Source organism: Morus notabilis, unplaced genomic scaffold (genome assembly GCF_000414095.1).
Source record: "Morus notabilis unplaced genomic scaffold, ASM41409v2 Scaffold758, whole genome shotgun sequence".
Classification (NCBI taxonomy): domain Eukaryota; kingdom Viridiplantae; phylum Streptophyta; class Magnoliopsida; order Rosales; family Moraceae; genus Morus; species Morus notabilis.
Genome location: NW_010365805.1, coordinates 171,571 through 185,556, shown reverse-complemented (window position 1 = coordinate 185,556; position 13,986 = coordinate 171,571). Strand labels below are relative to the sequence as shown.

General features: G+C 34.5%; 2 protein-coding genes across 2 annotated transcripts; both read left to right on the top strand.

Moving 5' to 3' along the window:
• Positions 1 to 727: 727 nt before the first annotated feature.
• LOC21399931 (putative phosphatidylglycerol/phosphatidylinositol transfer protein DDB_G0282179) lies at positions 728 to 3,601 on the top strand. The gene is made up of 4 exons (XM_024172649.1): positions 728 to 951; positions 1,797 to 1,898; positions 2,419 to 2,579; positions 3,347 to 3,601. Exons 1-4 carry the CDS (start codon positions 861 to 863, stop codon positions 3,452 to 3,454), a joined length of 462 nt encoding a protein of 153 aa, XP_024028417.1. The 5' UTR covers positions 728 to 860; the 3' UTR covers positions 3,455 to 3,601.
• A 5,273-nt stretch (positions 3,602 to 8,874) lies between these two features.
• LOC21399930 (uncharacterized protein At5g39865) lies at positions 8,875 to 9,783 on the top strand. Its single transcript, XM_010108674.2, has one exon. The coding sequence runs from the start codon at positions 8,926 to 8,928 to the stop codon at positions 9,781 to 9,783; it is 858 nt and encodes a 285-aa protein (XP_010106976.1). The 5' UTR covers positions 8,875 to 8,925.
• The last annotated feature ends 4,203 nt before the right edge of the window (positions 9,784 to 13,986 follow it).

The following is a 13,986-nucleotide window of genomic DNA, read 5'->3' as shown; positions in this document are numbered from 1 at the left end:
TGAAATTCGGGTTCGGGCAGTCGGGCAAACTCGGGTAGCTCGGGTTTTCGGGCAAAATTAAAAAAACTAGCCGTTTTCGGGCAGTTCGGGCAACTCGGGTTTTCGGGCCGAATTCGGGTAAAAATTCAAAAAAACTAGCCGTTTTCGGGTATTCGGGTAATTCGGGCACCTCGGGCGGGTCGGGCAAGTCGGGCAGGCGGGAAAATTTCGGGCAAAATTCAAAAATTCGGGCTTCGGGTCGGGCAATTCGGGCACACCCAATTTTCGGGTCGGGCAGTTCGGGCTTGGTCGGAAAAATGCAAAAAAATCCCGGCGGACGGCGGTATACGGTGGTTAGACGGCGGCGGGCAAGGGGGGACATGTCAAATCCGGGCTGCCCGAGCCCGAACCCGAATTTCTTGCTTGGACGGGCGGGAATTGGGCCGGCCCGCCCGAGCCCGAAAAAATTCGGGCTTCAGGCGGCCTGCCGACCCGAAGTTCCAGCACTACTCAAGCACATAAAAGTAAGAGTACTAACTACTTTTTCCTGAGACGACAAAAAGTTAAGCTTGACATTTTAAGAAGAAGTTGAATTAATTAAGAATGCGATTGCCTAAACATGTCTGCTTAACTTCCACGTGCGTAATGTGAGATCCAACAACGACAACAACAATCTATACGTATTTCCAATACGCAATTCATGACTTCTTCTTTGTAATTATTGGAAGTGTATTTGACATTTCAAATATTGATTAAAGTCATAGACTCATAGTGATCATGTCTTCAAATGTGTCGCCCTCATCTTTCTTATTTCTCTCTGTCTGATCAAAACCTTTGCGATCAGAAACCAATTTGCTAAACTTTCTAAAAACCTGGTGGGGATGGCGGAGAAGAAGCTCATCGTTGTCGTTCTTGCGTCTCTATTGTGTCTGATTGTACCTCTAGCTCGAGCCACGAAATTTCATTACTGCGGTAAACTCCTACTAAACCTTTTAAACTTCTTGAGATTTCTGTTTGATTGTTTGGTTGTTGTCATCGGAAATGTTTTTGCTTACTTTGATTTTCTGATCTATCGCCTTGCTTCGACGAGTCTATTTCCATGGAAATGGAAAATTTCCTTCTGAATTAAAGATAAATAAATAAGCGCCATCTTCATATGAATCGAAATATTTGGCAAGTATAGAAGATTGTATAAATACTTGATTTTTTTCAACGTAATATAGAAGTCTTCCCAGCTATCAGCGTTAGCATACTTCCCCGGAGTGTTACCAAAAGGCCGGGTCCCTAGGTGTTGATAGAAATGTTCCTACAAGGCTCACAAGAAACGTGTCACCCCTAACGCACCTAATGTACTAACCGTACTAACCGTAAAGATATGTGTTAATTTACTAATTCATCCTAAAAACTTAAGTTGTTAGGAGGTAGGTCAACAATAATTTTTATATTTTAACACTCCCCCTCACGTGGGGACAACGGACAATACTTACAGATATATTAAAGACCCAACACATGATGACAATTTAAATGGGAATAAACAGTGCAATTATTGAGGTTTGAACTCAGGACCTCCCCTTTTAATACTATGTTAGTTTACCAATTTATCTCAAAAATTTAAGAGGTGGGCCAACAATAATTTTTATAAACAATACGCGAGGGAGTAGTTGCACGTACTTTAAATCAAGTATTAGACCGCAAACCCACTACAGTATTCCATTACCGTTGATACCACACTCGGTGGTATATTGATAATTGGTTAATAGTAGAATTGGAGTGAGACATACATATATAAACTGATCATATGTTTTGGGAATGTGTAGATACGAGCGCTGTTTATGACGTCAAGGTTGAAGGAATTGAAATAAGTCCTTATCCTGTCGAAAGAGGCAAGCCAGTGACCTTCACAATCAATGCGAATACAGGTATATTCTCTTTAAACGAAGAAGCGCTGACTAATGATTTCAACAACATTGAAAGATTTTTGTTACTATATACCTTATGCTTGTCGTTCTTGTCTGCAAGAAATTTGATTTCGTTTTTGTTATACATCATGCAATATTTCTTTTTGTTTGTTCTTTTTTTTTTTTTTTTGGTGCACATATGAGTGAGGCCACGTACCCCTACTCAATTTTTAAAATTTAGATTTTTATTTTCAAAATTTTGCTAATGTTTACAAGAAAAGTTATATGTCTCCCTTAATAACTAAAGTATGTTTTTTTTTCATAATATAATATATATATATATATATATATATAACCATGTCCGCATTAAATAATAAATAAAATACTACCTTTATTTTATTTTTCTTTTCCCACTCTATAGTGGTTTGACATTAGCTTGAGGAGCAAAGGAATGTGAGTTTTTTTTTTTTTTCCCCTTATTCCTTTGTTTTAATTTCTTTTGATGACTCTAAGACCTATTTATGTGCTAATTACATAACAGGTGCAGAAATCTCTGGAGGAAAAATGGTGATGGATGTTTCAATTCTTGGATTCCGCATCCACTCTGAGACTCATGACCTTTGTGAGGAGACCAATTGTCCTGTTCCAGCGGGTGATTTCGTGATTTCTCAATCTCGAGTTTTGCCTCCATTTACCCTACACGTAAGTCATCATTGCACTTGGTATAATTTTAAGTGCATTACTTTGAGAGGAAAATAGCATTAATTTCATAAATGTGCTATCATTCTTGTCCCTTGTTTCAATGTGTCTTTAAATTTTGAAAGGGGCTCACTTCATCCCTGAAATATAAAAAAGTGGTTCAAAACATCCACTAAATTTATGTTATTTCATAAATAAATGCCCCATAAATTATTGATTTTGTGTCAATATATCTTCTTATTTTTTAAATTATCAAAGGGTAAGGTGACACAAAAATGACAATTCATGACATAAGTTGACTTAAAATCAATAGTTATTTAGAGACAGTTATCTAGAAGACAATTTTTCACGATATTAGAGTATCTCCAATGTAATATTAAATTGACGTTGCAATGCTAAATATTAGTATTTGATGAAAAAATTAATTTCCAATGCAATGTAATTTTTTATATGCTCAATCTTGAAAATGTTATACTTAAATGAAAATTTTGCCACCGTTTAATAAATATTAAATTTGACATTACATTGTTTTCGATTGATGTATTGATTTTTATTATCATATTCATTGCAACACTATGTGTTTTATTATATTATTTTAATACTAAAAGTCTACTTCTACGAGTTTCAAAGTTAAATATGTTATTTTTAAATTTTAGTGGTAAATATAGTATTAATTGGCATTGACATTTGCATTGAAAACTGTCTAAAAATTTTATTTTTATTTTAATATTGTTGTGTTTCATTCTAACAAATGTGTTAGCACCGTGCAGGGTTCTCTCACTCTTACAATGAGCCTAATGGACGAAGAGTCTCGAGTACTGACATGCATTGGCTTTAAGTTTCGCCTTGGAGTTGGATCATCTGTGGCAAATAGTTAGAGCAGCACAGAAGCATCACTACTGTTTTCATGAATTATTATAAGAATTGCCATTTATACTGTTGTACCAAAACATAGCTTTTTCAAAAATAAACTGGATTGCACCTTGTCCTGAAGGTGATAATCTTTGATTGCAGAATATATATATCATGTTCATTTCGCTAATTTAAATCACAATTTAAATATTTGTTACAGTGTTTTTTATCTCAAAATTTTAAATTTAACCCTTTCTGTTACAATATTTTATTTTATATGAATTCAATTTTTAACTTAAATTTTCAACTCAAACGAACAAAACAGAAGGGATGATAGACAATGTTTCTCAATTAAGATTTTCTACTTGGCCTATACACGTCCTTTTTCGCGTTTCTACACATATTTAAGAGCAATATACTCGAGTCTCGTATCGTTTAAATATAACAATAGATACTAACAAGTAAAGAGATAGAGTCACTCGACTTAACAATTGACATTTTTAAGATGCAAACTTATTAAGTCCCTCAAAAGTTCAATTTCCACACAAGGTCCCGCATATGGTGGAGCCATGTTGATCTCAATAGAGGCACATGGTCGCGTGAGATTTGAAAAGTTTTTCTTCGCATTTAAATTTTAAAGAAATTTTAAGTATGGTCTTACTTGATTATGAAAATAGGAGTTTTAGCCGTTAAATTTGTATCAGAAACTATTTATTTTATATATTTTTTCAATATGATGTAATTTTAATTATATTTAATAGTCAAAAACTGACTCTATTAGTAGGCAGGTCATACTAGAAAAACTCGCTATGAAAATTATATTTGTGTCTCGAAAAAAAAAATTGTGTACTTTCACTTCGTAATAGATAAATATTCTAATGAGAGCTATCATATTATCCCCACCAATTGTATACACCAAATCCATCCAATAGATTAGAATACTTAGATACAACCCCTTAAGTGCTACTTCCTCTTGGTACTTTGTTGTGATGCAACATGGTAAATACAAAGCTATTTGGAAGATTTGTGAGTCCTGAAGATGTTTTTAAACCAACCAAAAAAAAAAAGTGAGGATTGTTATCCCGAGGCTTCCAATTGATAAAAAGTGAGGAACAAAGAAAGCTGCTTTTGCTCAATTGCAATGACCTCATGGTCCTTTTCTCTCCCTCACCATAATATTATGTGGTCCTATTACACGTGAAAATTACAGTACATCTGATATTCTTAGAATGTATGATACAGCTCAAATCTTAAGCACTAAATGATATTAAAAAAAATAAAACAAAAAGCAAAACAAAAAAGCACTAAATGATATTAAAAAGCAAAAACAAAAAAACAAAAAAAACAAAACAGTCTCAACAGTCAACCGTTTAAAATGAGTTGTTAGCTATTACCTGAAAGAATTTCAACAACTCATATCATTTTCTTTTCATCACCCGACACCTGAGTTTAGGCCAGCGGCACATGACAAAAAATACAAGAAAACACTCTCATGCAATATTATGCCAACTAACCAATTAGCTTAGAAAAATACTCGGTGCACCGCCACTGGGTTAATTGATAGTATAATTAATAGAAGATAGGTCTCCCATATTGTGGGATTCTCTTAGTGTTTAGCACTATTAGTGCCCTAGTATTATTCATTAAGTTAGGCGATCATGTCAAAGGATGGTGAGAGCAAGGGTAATGATGATGGGAGAATCTTAGCCGTTGGATCGTTTGACACCGAGCAAAAATCACTAGTAATCATAAACCATGATTTGAGAGATTAAGGTGGTGGGTAATGGGTCAGTGAATCCTAATGGAAAGAGGTGCCAATTTAGTCAATCACCCCCCCATTATCCCCACCTTGTGCTTATCACTCCCAACTTTACAAAGGGTCTGAAACACACCACTTCCCAGCCAAAATAGACTCTTCACCAAGCCAATAACTATTGTCTCAACTACACAACTATTTTAAGGAGAAGCTGAATTATTTCCTTTGAGACGATAATATTATCTGGTTTATCAGACAATGCTCTTTCCTTGCTGTGGATTTTAAGATTGCCATTGCCTAAATGTCTGCTCAACTTTCACACTGTTTAATGCGAGTGCATGATTAATTCATTTCAGCACATCTTTGGCAAAAATAAATAAACAAATAAATAAAATACAGATATGTAAATGTATTGACGTCTTCTGAAGTGTTCTTTCGCTTCTTTTTAATTATTAGCAGTGTATCTGGCATAATCGTGATCCGATCAAATCTTGATCATTAAAGTAATAATAATCTCTTCAAATCAATTGTCTTTATCTCTCTTATCTTCTTCTCCTTCTCCTTCTCCTCCTTTTCTTCTATATGTCTCTTAAAGCCTTTGTGAAACATTTGGCGAGAACATAAACGTTGGGAGTGCTAAAGAGAGAGAAAGGCTACAGAAAAGGGAAAACAACTGTTGGGACTTTTCTAATGATATTTTGAAACTGGTTCCAAAAAATGAATGCCTCCGTTTTTGTGGGAGACTTTCAAAAAAAAAAAAAAAAAGCATTCATATTCATTCCTACGGATAAAACCCTACCACTCACGTAAGGTGGATCCCATCAGATAGGTAGACGGGATGTAATATAATAGGAGTCATCATTACGTAAGTCGCGAGAATTTATTTCGAAGGGATGAATCCCATTTTCTTTTCAACGGTACAAATCACAGCCATAATTAGCTGATTATATGTTCGGGGAATGTGTAGATAAGAACTTTGATTACGATGTAACGGTTCAAGGAGTTGAAAGTCCTTATATCCTGTGTTGCATATACAGGTACATTTATTCTCTCTTGGAAGTAAGAAAGCTGACTAATGATTTCAACGTTGAAAGGTTTTGTTGTGTGTCATTACTTGGCTCGCTTGTGCTGTTTACTATGTTATGTTTTTATCTTTCTTCTGTCTTGAGTCTACGTGAGATTTTATGTAGTTTTTTTTCATCATACAATTCGTCCATTCATGTTCCAACTGCTTTTTTCATGGGTGCATATATGATTTTACATGCATATAATATTGTGTAAAACTAACTCTAAAAGTGATTTGACATTAGCATGAGCAAAGGAATGTGACTTAAGCCAGTCCTTTTTTGCGATTTTTTTTTTTTTATCTCTCTCTTTGGAATCTAGACTTATTTTATGTACCAACATAACCAGGTGAAGCAATATCCGGAGGAAAACTGGTGATTGATGTTTCGGACGGCACCATCCACTCTGAGACTCGCGACCTTTGTGAGGAAACCTCTTGTCCTGTCTCATCCGTCGATTTCATGATTTCTCACACTCGAGTTTTACCTGGATTTACCCCACCTGTAAGTCATCATTCCATTTAGTAATCTTAATCTTTTTGTTAAAATACTACTAAATCACCATTGCAGCCTCTAATACCACTATTATTAACGCTATTCACATCATTATATTTTTTTCTCTGATTATGTTGAGTTTGGATTGATCATTCTATCTCAGTTGCAGCTCTTGGTTTTAAACTAAAAACATATTTCTCTTCAATAATTTGTGTGATGGTTTTGCTGTAGAACCGTTATTTTGCCTTCCATAAAACTTCCTGTCGTTTTCTCCACTTGTTGAGAATCTTAGTTGAACCTTACATTTACTCTTTAGATGTTCCAAGGCCTTGTCTAGAAGAACAATAAAAAACTATGGTATAGTAATTCTGTTTTTATTTTCTAAACTTTTGTGTTTGTCACAATGTGTTGCACCCTGCAGGGTTCCTTCAATCTCAAAATGAAGCTAAGTGACCGAGAAAACCGCGATCTTTGATTTTTCCGTTGAATTTGGATCATCTGTGGCAGATAGTTAAGAGCTGCATAGATTGGTGTTTTCCATGCGTCATCGTTGTCTTTATGAATTATTGAGAATTTTTCCACGGACCATCCTAAAACTCAACTCCTTTATTGTATGAAATTTTACTTGTGTACCAACTATTTTCTTCGTGACGAACAAAAGTTTAGCACAGCTCTTTCAAGAATAAACTGGATTATTCCTCGTCTTAAAGGCGATAATCAACAGGGGCACGTGCGCCACATGAGATTTTGAAAATTTTTTTGCCATATGTAAATTTTTAAGAAACTTTCTGTCCTCATTTAATTATGAAAATTACACCAGTGTTTGTACTCTCAAAAAAAAAAATAAATAAAATAAATAAATAAAGAAAAAAAGAAAAAGAAAAGATAAGGCTCAGGTCATAAATGGTAAAGTTGAGACCTAGGAAGATCATAGTCAAAGGATTGTAGCCCTTATCCAAATGGTCTTCACCGATCCATTCTATAGATTTTTTTTTTTTTTTTTTTTTGCTCCATTCTATAGATTAGAATCACTAGATACAACCCCTCAGCTGCTCCTAGCACTAGGACTTTGCTTTGATGCATCATGGTAAATGTAAGCAATTTGGAAGATTTTTGAGTCCTGAACTTGGTGTTTAACAACATTATGGGCGTGATAACTGGATGTAATTACGGTGAAAGATCTCATTTGTGTAAACAAAAGTCTCAACCGTTGCAAAAAGTTTATCCCTTTAGTTGTTATCCCGAGGCTTCCAATTGATAAAAAGTGAGGAACAAAGAAAGCTGCTTTCGCTCAATTGAGATGAACTCATGGTCGTTGTCCCTCCCCCTCACCATAACATGTGGTACTATTATATGCGAAAACTATTATTTTCTTAGAATGTATCATACAGCTCAAATCTTAGCCACTAAATGATGAAAAGAAACGATCTCAACCGTTAAAAAGGGAAAAAAATTCCCAATTGTTACCTGAAAGAATTTCAACAACTCATATTGTTTTTCTTTTTGTCATCCTATGGTTAAGATCAGGCTGCTCACACATCAAAAGAAATGGGACATAAAGTTTTTTCCCCTGTTAAAACACCCTCATGCAATATTATGTCAATTAAGCAATTAAGTTACAAAAATGCTTGGAGGCACAACCAGTGTTAAGCATTACAACTAATAGAATGTGTGTCTCATATGTGGATCCATATTGTGGGACCCATTTTTTTATTAGTGTGTGGTGCTTAACACCACCTATGCCCTTAGTGTATGTTCATTAAGTTAGGTCAAGTCAAAGTATGGTGAGAGCGAGGGTAACGATGATGAGAAATCTTAGTCGTTGGATCATTTGACACCAAGCAAAAAACACTAGTAATCATAAAACATGATTGAGAGATTAAAGTGGTGGGTAATGGGTCAATGAATCCTAATGGAAAGAGGTGCCAATTAGGCAATCACCCCCCATTAGACAAGCTAGCCCCCACCTTATGTAGTGATCACTCCCAACTTTAAAAAGGGTCTAAAACACACAGCTTTCCAGCCAAAATAGACTCTTCACCAAGCCAATGTCTTTTTAATTCTCTCACCAGTCATTCTCATCCAAAACTCACCTTTCATTCCCCTAATTCTTTTTTGGCCTGTCCTACTTCTCACATGCAATTAATCATCCAGTTCTAATACCTAAACCAATTGAGAGAATATGAAAGGAATGAAGGGAAAATTCCTCAAGAAATTGAAGACCATACAAGCAATTAGCACTCTCAAACAAGGCCTAGTCTTTACTCAGTTAACTCCTAGTGTAGAAAAGTTCCCCACTAGAAATTGTCCTCAAACGACATCGAATCGCGGAGAACACGATACCGAGAAGGAGAATCTAGTTGACAACATTGGGATATCCAAACACTTGAAAGATCTTAACAATGAAGATTTTGAGCCAGAGCTCAGTCCTGTTCATGATGACAAGAAGACTCTTTCACCCTCCTTGAAGTTCAAAGACAGTGTGTCGTCTTTCAAAGACACGACAATGAATAACCAAGAAACCCCAGATGAAATATGCTCGTCATTGTTGGATTTTGAAGAGAAATGTCCACCAGGAGGGAGTGATAAGGTCGTTCTATACACAACAAGCTTGAGAGGCATAAGAAAAACGTTTGAGGATTGTAATGCTATAAGGTTCTTGTTAGAGAGTTTCAAGGTGTCGTTTTCCGAGAGGGATGTGTCGTTGCACCAGGAATTCAGAGAAGAACTGTGGAAGATATTGGATGGTAAAGCCATCCCTCCTAGGCTTTTCATCAAGGGAAGGTACATCGGAGGAGCGGATCAAGTGGTGGGAGTACTTCATGAGCAAGGCAAGCTAAAGAAGCTCTTGGAAGGAATCCCACCTGCGCCGTCCAATTCCCCGTGCGCTGGCTGCGCCAACGTACGGTTTTCGGTGTGCTGCAACTGCAATGGAAGTCGCAAGGTCGTTGCGGATGGTGAGAACGGTGATGAAGTTTGCTACATTAGATGTCCGGAGTGTAATGAAAATGGCCTTGTTAAATGTGTCATTTGCTGCTGAAGAAACTAACTTGTGATCTCTTTTAGTCTTCTTGAATTCCATGTTGAGAATATTAGTCAATTTGTAAGTTGTAATCATGCTAGAGTTTATGTTGTTGTATTAGCTTGTTAAATAGTAAAAAAAAAAATGCTTTTTATGAGACACTTATATTGAAGATATTATATCCACATTATAATCCAGTTGTCCTCAATAGATTATTATCATACAACTTCAATAATGTTGTGAAGTATCTTTTTATTGTTTTACAACTACAGGTGGGGAAGAGGCTGCACATGCTCTTCCTTTTTGATTTTAGGTAAAATCATGATTTGAAGATAACAAAAGGTTTTTGCATCAAAAGTATGGATGTGGGGTTTATGATGAATCATTCACACCAACAACTTTATGTTAAAGGGTAACTCATGGCATCTTTCTTTTCAGATCTTAAAAAGTCATACTCTTGTAATGGGCAAGAAGGAAGAATGCACTATGGAATTCTTCAAACAATTAATTGAAGCAATGAAATACTTCAAACAATTAATTGAAGCAACTGTTTAGTTCTAACCGCAAAACATTATTGCTCCTATGTGAGACACACGTAAAATTCACACTGATCAATCTATTCTTACATTATTTAGTTTTTTTATGTAATTAATAAATAATATAATGAGTTAGGGAGTTAGTATAACAATGAGCTTAGCATGCATCCTCCATGTGAGTAAATAAATTATATGATTGATCTATTTCATTTGAACTTTTGAAGCAACAAATAATCTGTGGAACTTGAGGAATTCTTTGTCCAATCCTTTCAGCAACTTTCAACTTTTTAACGATTAAAACAGTTTTTCTTTTTTTTTTTTTTAAAGTTGGTTAAAACAGTTTAGTTCTCAACTTATGTAAGACTCACACCTATCAATTATTTATTTAAAATAAAAAGGCCAGTGTCATTCACAATTTTTAGCATTTTCTATGTAACTTACAAAATAAATTATATGATAAGCAAGCTGTGAAGTCATCTAATTTAACGGCTATAGGCATTCAAAAACTGTGTTAATTTGTCTCTTCTGTGGCTTTTTGTGGTCAGCGCATGGCAAGCAAGATTTTGGGTGGTAGGGGCTAATATGAAAGATCTTTCCAGATGGCCAGCAAAATTGTACCTACAAACTATGCACTTGTCTTTTTTTATACATTATTCACGGGCTTGGCTTGGTCTAAAACTTTGGACAATCTTGATATGCACTTATCAAAATTTTTACTTTTTTTATTTTTATTCATAATTTTTTTAGTTAAATAATTATATTAACAAAAAAATATTTAATAAAAATAAAAATAAAGGTCTAGATTCATATAAGGTAAATTTTTCATTTTTTTTTAAAGGCCTTTTTCTCAATTTTGCAGGCGGGTACAAGCAAACATTAAACAATTGACAGGACTTCATTTACAGTAAACACTTTGGACCATAGGCCCTGAATGTACTTAGCTATAAATTCAAATAGGCCCTGAATGTACTTAGCTATAAATTCAAATAGGCCCAACCCAAAAACGAAAGATGATGAGAGAGAGTTAGAGACAATGACTGGTCTAGGTATCGTTCATTTCGCTAATTCGAATTTAAAATTTAAATTTTATTATAATAAAAAGTTTTTACAAATAGTCACATTTAACTTTTTTATTACAGTAAAAAAATTTTACATAAAGTTATATCTCAATTCAAATTAAAAACTCAAATCAGTGAATTAAATGGGCTCTAATTCTACCTCAAAACATAAAAATAGGAGGCTCAAATATGAGCAACTAAATTACTCTCTGTGAACACATTTCCAGTTTTAATTTTTTGGCAGAAGGATATATGTATATCATATATATGGATATATATATATATATCACATATGAGGACACAACTATATATCACTCGAATCAACGAACTAAATGGACTCTTAATCTAGGGTTAATCTCATTTTAAGTCCCCAAATTTTTTAGGATTAAATCAATGTCCCAAAATGAGATCGTATAAATCTTTCCTGACTCGGTTCTTCTACCTGTTGAACAAAATCTTTGGTTCAGAAGGTACAGAAGGACCATGTGTTGTTTGATAGAAATTAATTTTGTAATATCACATATGAGGACACAACTATGACAAAGCAAGTCGTGACTTTTTTGTTGAGATTTAAACAGTTGATAGATACAAGAACTAGTTTGGGACATTTTAATAGTTTGAGAACTCATTTCGTAACATTTTAAAAGTTATGGAGAAAAAGAGAAATATGTTAAGATTTGAGATGAATTAAAATTAATAGGCTAATAATTTACATAAGTTAATAAATAGGCTAAATTATTATTTTCATCCATAACTTGTCTGGTTATGAACCATAACTTGACAAGTTATTATTCATAAATTACGGTTTTTATCCATAACTTGTCTAACTATTAACCATAACTTGACAAGTTTATTCATAACTTATCTGGTTATAAACCATAACTTAACGAGTTATGGCCTATTAATTTCTATAACTAAAAGTTGGCTTATATACTTCCTTAAACTTTTCATATTAGTCTATTTTCTACTATTTCTATAAAAGTTAATGATCAAAATAGAATTTGACTACACTTCACTTCATGAACTATTAATGAATTTAACCCTTTGTTTCACTAATAAAAAAAAAAGAAAATATTATGGTGGGGCATCCCATCATACCCCGTAAGGCGATTAACCATGACCACATGATTCAAATAAAATGATGCAAATTTGTAGGAAGGTACTATGATCACATGATTTAAATTAGATGACATATATTGTAGGAGGTTGAATACGGTGAGAAAATTTCTTACACAATATTGCTACACACGCTTTATAAGCGTTGTTTGATATAAATTTTACAACTACTGTCAGTTGCTCTGCACTACTTTATAACTCCCCTTAAAATCATGAATTAAGCAAGTTATGAAAAGAAATCTCAAAAACAATCAAAAGGTAAAAGCTTTTGTAAATAAAATTCTGTTGATGGCGTCTGATGTTCTCCACCCGCTTCTCTATTCAAGAGTGACTGTTTTTATTTTATTTTATTAAAGCCTTTAAAACTTCAATTGCCTTTTTGGGTCTCATTTAAAAGTCAGCTCAAGATAATAAAAACACGGTGGCTTAAAAAATAAAATAAAAAAGGTTGTGTTCTAGAGGGGTCAAAATTTTTGAATTATCATTATAATTGATCATCATAGTTGTCAATATTGTTCCATTTGTAAGCAAATGACTAAAACCAGCAGAAGATGACTACAACTATTTTAAATGCAAATGAAAGGGAACTAAAAAAAATGTCTTGTACACAGCTGGATTCGGCTGTCAATTTTGGAGATTAGGCAAAGGAACCAACAAAGACTTCGTAAATATTTGTATTTCTCAAGTAGAATACGTTACAACCCACATTTTTGGAATACATGTGCAAATGAATGATGAAACTAAACAATTTGAGCTGTTAAAAAAAGCTGTCCAACTATCACGTGATAAAACTAAAAAATAGATTCGGCTCATTGTTTCGTTTAATCATTCGATGGTTAAAATTTGAACTACACGTGCATCTTGGAAAAAAAAAGGTACAGCGTTTGAATCAATAAAGAACCTTTTTTTCTGTATTTGTATAAATCGATATTATTACATTCCAATTCCTTCCCGATACCTCCCAAGGAAAATCCCGAATCGGATTCCAAATTGACGGGTTAGTGTGAGCTTATCCATGCAGTTATGCACTCTTCGAATAGGAATCCATTTTTTGAAAGATCCTGGCTTTCGTGCTTTGGTGGGTCTCCGAAATCCTTTCGATGACCTATGTTGTGTTGAAAGGATATCTATATGATCCGATATGATTCGATCGATGTAGCCTTGTTCGTGTCGAGTAAAACAAACGATTCGTCCGAGAGATGGTAGCTTGACTTGGTGGGTCTCCGAGATCCTTTCGATGATGTATGTTGTGTTGAAATGGTATCTATATGATTCGATTGAGGTAGCCTTGTTCGTGTCGAGTAAAACAAACGATTCGTCCGAGAGATGGTAGCTTGACTTGGTGGGTCTCCGAGATCCTTTCGATGACCTATGTTGTGTTGAAATGATATCTATATGATCCGATATGATTCGATCGATGTAGCCTTGTTCGTGTCGAGTAAAACAAACGATTCGTCCGAGAGATGGCAGCTTGACTTGCGCATTGCACCGTGTTCATGGAATAAATCAGA

Bases quoted from the DNA above. Each gene is read 5' to 3' on its own strand.
- LOC21399931 (XM_024172649.1), top strand. From the start codon at position 861: ATGGCGGAGAAGAAGCTCATCGTTGTCGTTCTTGCGTCTCTATTGTGT. The intron at 1,899-2,418 runs GTATATTCTCTT...ATTACATAACAG, and splicing joins CACAATCAATGCGAATACAG to GTGCAGAAATCTCTGGAGGA. The intron at 2,580-3,346 runs GTAAGTCATCAT...AGCACCGTGCAG, and splicing joins TGCCTCCATTTACCCTACAC to GGTTCTCTCACTCTTACAAT.
- LOC21399930 (XM_010108674.2), top strand. From the start codon at position 8,926: ATGAAAGGAATGAAGGGAAAATTCCTCAAGAAATTGAAGACCATACAA.